At 38.1% G+C, this 4,067-nt stretch overlaps 1 protein-coding gene across 1 annotated transcript in view; it reads left to right on the forward strand.

Annotated features, from left to right (window-relative positions):
* Nucleotides 1-439: 439 nt before the first annotated feature.
* LOC104082605 (desmocollin-2-like) overlaps nt 440-4,067 on the forward strand; it is a gene marked incomplete at its 5' end in the record, with an annotated part of 21,967 nt that continues 18,339 nt past the window's right edge. The window contains 3 exons of the mRNA XM_009585801.1: nt 440-524; nt 3,152-3,354; nt 3,841-3,954. Of these exons, the coding sequence (XP_009584096.1) occupies nt 440-524; nt 3,152-3,354; nt 3,841-3,954 (402 nt within the window). The remainder of the gene's footprint in view (nt 525-3,151; nt 3,355-3,840; nt 3,955-4,067) is intronic.

Here is a 4,067-nt window from a genome sequence, read left to right on the forward strand (position 1 = left end):
TCACCACAGTTTTACCGAGCTGAGCTTTGACGGATTGAACCTTAAAACTTGGAGACCTTGGATCTAAATTGGCCAAGAATGCTATTGCAGGGAGTGCACTGTGAAGCTGTATTTTGTCTTCCTACTACTAAAGTAATAGCGTAGGTGAAATCTTCTAGTGGAAGGGAACTCTTGCTGTTGATGTCAGTGCTGCCGTGATTTTAGAAAAAAACCACAAGCCATGGACAGATCCAGGAGCAGTAGTCAGATCTTGTTTCCAGTTTGAAACTCTACATGCTGTGCTGCGTAGTACTTGTCTTTTTAGCTGAAGAGTGCTTTCTGTGCCTTTTCACTGGCTTGTCTTAAAAAACAAAGCAAAGGCAGCTTCAGTAACTGTAGTTATTATTCAAAATAGCGTGTAATTATTTTTTTTTTCCTGATTTCTTAATTTGTTTTCTAGGTACTGAGTTTGTGCTGTGAAGCTTGCAAGAAAGTAATTTTTCACGTTCCTTCTGAATTAGAGGCTGACACGTTAGTTGGCAGAGGTGAGAAACTGCGAGATGCCCACCTTAACAATTCAACATTGCACCTTTGCTGGAGATGCTGTTCACAGTGAAGCAGACTTTTTAAAAAAATTTTTTTAATGGAATGAATGGATGACTGGACAGCCAGTTAAACAGCTGGATCAGCCTTTTTATGAAGGATACGCCCTATGTTTGTTATGGATTTGAACACTGGCTCCATTTGACTTCTGCGTAAACAGCTATTGTCAGCTTTCAGTATTTATTTTAAAACAAGAATGGCAAAGTTTAATGGTTTCAAAATTTGGAGTCTAGGGCTTAGTATTTAAGTAAGTGGCTTAATATTCCAGAGTGCACCCATAACCCACAGAGTCATATGAAGAAGTCAGTAAGTCATTTGGATAATGGACAAGGAAAAAAAAGAAGACAAAACCCATGCAAGCAAAGCACCCAGAAGCTGCTGCTCTGTGTAACATGGATGTGACTTCTCAGCAGTGCTGGGGCATTCAGGGCATGCAAGGGGAGGAGTTGCAAAGTGTCCTGCATGCACATTGGGTTGGGAGAGTGCTCCTGTCTGACTGGATGGTCTGTCTTGGTTTAGGGCAGCGTGCAGGTAACTGAGAGGAATAGGGGAGACCAGAAAACACCCCACTCCTTTTTTTCAGACCAGTCTTTGAAAGGCAGCTTTTAAAGGTGTGGCACAGGAGCTGATGCAGGGTTCTTGTGCTGCCTGAGACTGATTTTGAAGGTTCAGAGGTGCCCTGTGTGAGTCCTAGGACAACAGAGGAGTATGCTCCAAATCTGCAATCCTAATCCACATTCCTACGGAAGGAACAAAGTGGATTGGTAGTTCATCACAATACAAGTGCTCAGAAAAATCTAGCTTTAAAAGTGAAAGTTCAGTGACCTTGCTGTTAAATTTTAAAATGAAAGGTTGCTACCTTTCATTTTAAGTATGTAGCATGTTCTCAGAGACTTTAGCATTTCTTTTTGTAAATAAACTTGATTTATATAAAACCAAAACTTCATGTTATTACAGTGCTAAGAAAGAAATTGCATAACATTGAACTTAACCTTTTTTCCCCCAAACATTTAACAAAACCTTTATAGCTTGAATGACATTACTTGCACATTTATTGAGAAAGCATAATATGTTTTGCATTGATACAAGGACCATACCTTGACAATAAAATGAGTCAGGATTTTCCTGGTTGTTGTAAGGTTTTTTTATATTTCTGACTTATGCAATGTATATGAGAGGCTGTGAAGAAAAAAGGTCCCACAAAGCTATGGCTAACTGAGCATAATGTTGACTCACATAACCATCAGAAACAAAGTCTCCAGTCTGATATTTTTGGAAATGCAGTGCTGTAATATGCAGCAGTATGAGACACCTTTAAGTGAGGCAATGATACTCTCTTCAATACTACATTTTCATTGTACAGATTGACAAGGGAGATGAGTCACTTCTGCAGTACTATAGAAAGTCTAGGAAATGTTTAATTGGGCAGTTAAAAAAAAGACTTGAGGAAGGAAGAAATTACATCATATTTAAAATTATGCTTCCCATCTGTTCTTGCAATCTTGAAAGAGAGATGAAATTTAGTTTATTGAAAATATCATCTACGTACATGGGGTGAAATTCTGAATCTACTCTACTCGGGGAATTTTACAATCAGCTTTCACAGAGCAAGGTCCCATCCACTATGATGTCATTGGAGGAGTATTGAGAAGTTTTGCTTTTGAGAACGTGACAGTGACACCTCTTGTACTCTGCAAGGGTCATTTGTCTAGAGTTTAGATCTCTGGCCTTCATCTTTTTCAGGGTGCCAGATCGTTCTTTCTTAGTGCTGTCCTACTGCAGTTCATTATGACTATCCTGATTTTGCTTTTTCTCTGGCTGTAGTGCTGAATTACTCGCTGATACCAAGTTTATTGAAGTGCATTAAAGTTTATTTTAACCACAAGTCTTAGCAAATGCATTAAAAAATACCTGAGAAGTATGCTGAACTTACCTGGTACTTCCTATAAACTGCATGGGATTCTATCATGTATATATTAAAAAATTGCCAATCGTTTGTTCTAGAGTTAGTCTTTATCTCTCCCATCTGTCTGCCTCCTAATTTAAAGGCCTTTGTCCTCCCAAGACTATTAGATCACATAGTACCAGTCAGTGCTTTCCTCCTGAGGGCAAAACTTCCAAGTTGTAATATCTCCATTAGGCATTTGCATTAATTAATCATCTTCACTGATTTTGTGGGGCATGGATCACAAGGCAAATCTAATAGCTACTGATCCAATAATGAGCGTGTCTACAGTGTTTTTTGCATTTAAATGTATTAGTTCATCTCTGATGCTTCAATAATTTTACCAGTGTAATAATGTCTTGTTGAAAGATATCCATGAAGCACCTGTGTCCTTTAAGAAACACTTATGAACACGGGTGGAAATTTGTGTAAACTTGGTCAAATCTGAGAGCATAAGCGGGTTCTAGAGTCTATCTTTGTGATGCTTAAATACTGAATGACCAAATTTTTGAAGACTCCATGTGTCAGTAAATACAATTTTTACTTAGGGAGCATTTTTTTGTTTTGTGAGGGATGTTACTATTTCGCTGTTTGAGTTATTTGTCTGAATATTTTTTCTTACAGTTGATTTGAAAGAATGCCTTCCGTCTGCAGAGTTTATCAGTTCCAGTGATGGGAACTTCAAAATTCTAGAGGATGGTTCTGTGTACACAACATCTGCTGTTTCTTTGTCTGCTGAGAAGACGACTTTTACCGTATTACTTAAAGACGTTCAAGAACATGTACAAAAGAAAATACATGTTAGCTTGGTGGAAGAAGAAAAAAAGGTGAGCTTCTAATTTCAGGATACCTTACTTATTTGAAATACTGCTTTATAGAGTACTGCTTCGTGCTGTGTAACTGTAGTTGAATTTTGGAATTCAAATAATCAGGCAAAGCGCTCTGGTGTAGAGTGTATTTTTATTTAGCAGTTGGTTACAGTGTCGTTTAAGTCAGCGGACTTTCTTTCTGAAATGGGAGATGCTAGGCAAGGAGCTTAATCAGGAATGTCAAGAATCTTAAAAGCCATGTTTGAGGAATCAAAGCAGATTTTATTCGTGGAAAGTATTACAATGAATGAAAAAACTCTTGGAATACTATCACAGGTATAATCAGAAATGAAGACCTTGGAAAAACAAATGGTCAGTGGGAAAACTGGAGCAGAGGGGAAAAAAAGATGGAAACGCAGGACAGCAGTTAAGCAAAAATACACACAGTTAAGAAAATACGGATATATTCTTACCTGTCTTTTTGTCTTCTAGACCCAGACACAGAAGACCAGGCATGCTAGAGATACAGTTCTCAAGCGAACCAAAAGAAGGTGGGGCCCTATTCCATCCGTTATGATAGAGAACTCACTGGGACCTTTTCCACTACAGATTCAGCAGGTATATTTTATACAGATCCTAATTTTATGACACAAGCTAGTTTTGTATGTGACTTTTATGGTAAAAGAAGAACAAAAGTGAGCTCTCTTGTATTCCCTACTGATGCCATTCCT

The sequence above is a fragment of the Fulmarus glacialis genome, unplaced genomic scaffold (genome assembly GCF_000690835.1).
Source record: "Fulmarus glacialis isolate BGI_N327 unplaced genomic scaffold, ASM69083v1 scaffold1479, whole genome shotgun sequence".
NCBI classification, from domain to species: Eukaryota; Metazoa; Chordata; class Aves; order Procellariiformes; family Procellariidae; genus Fulmarus; species Fulmarus glacialis.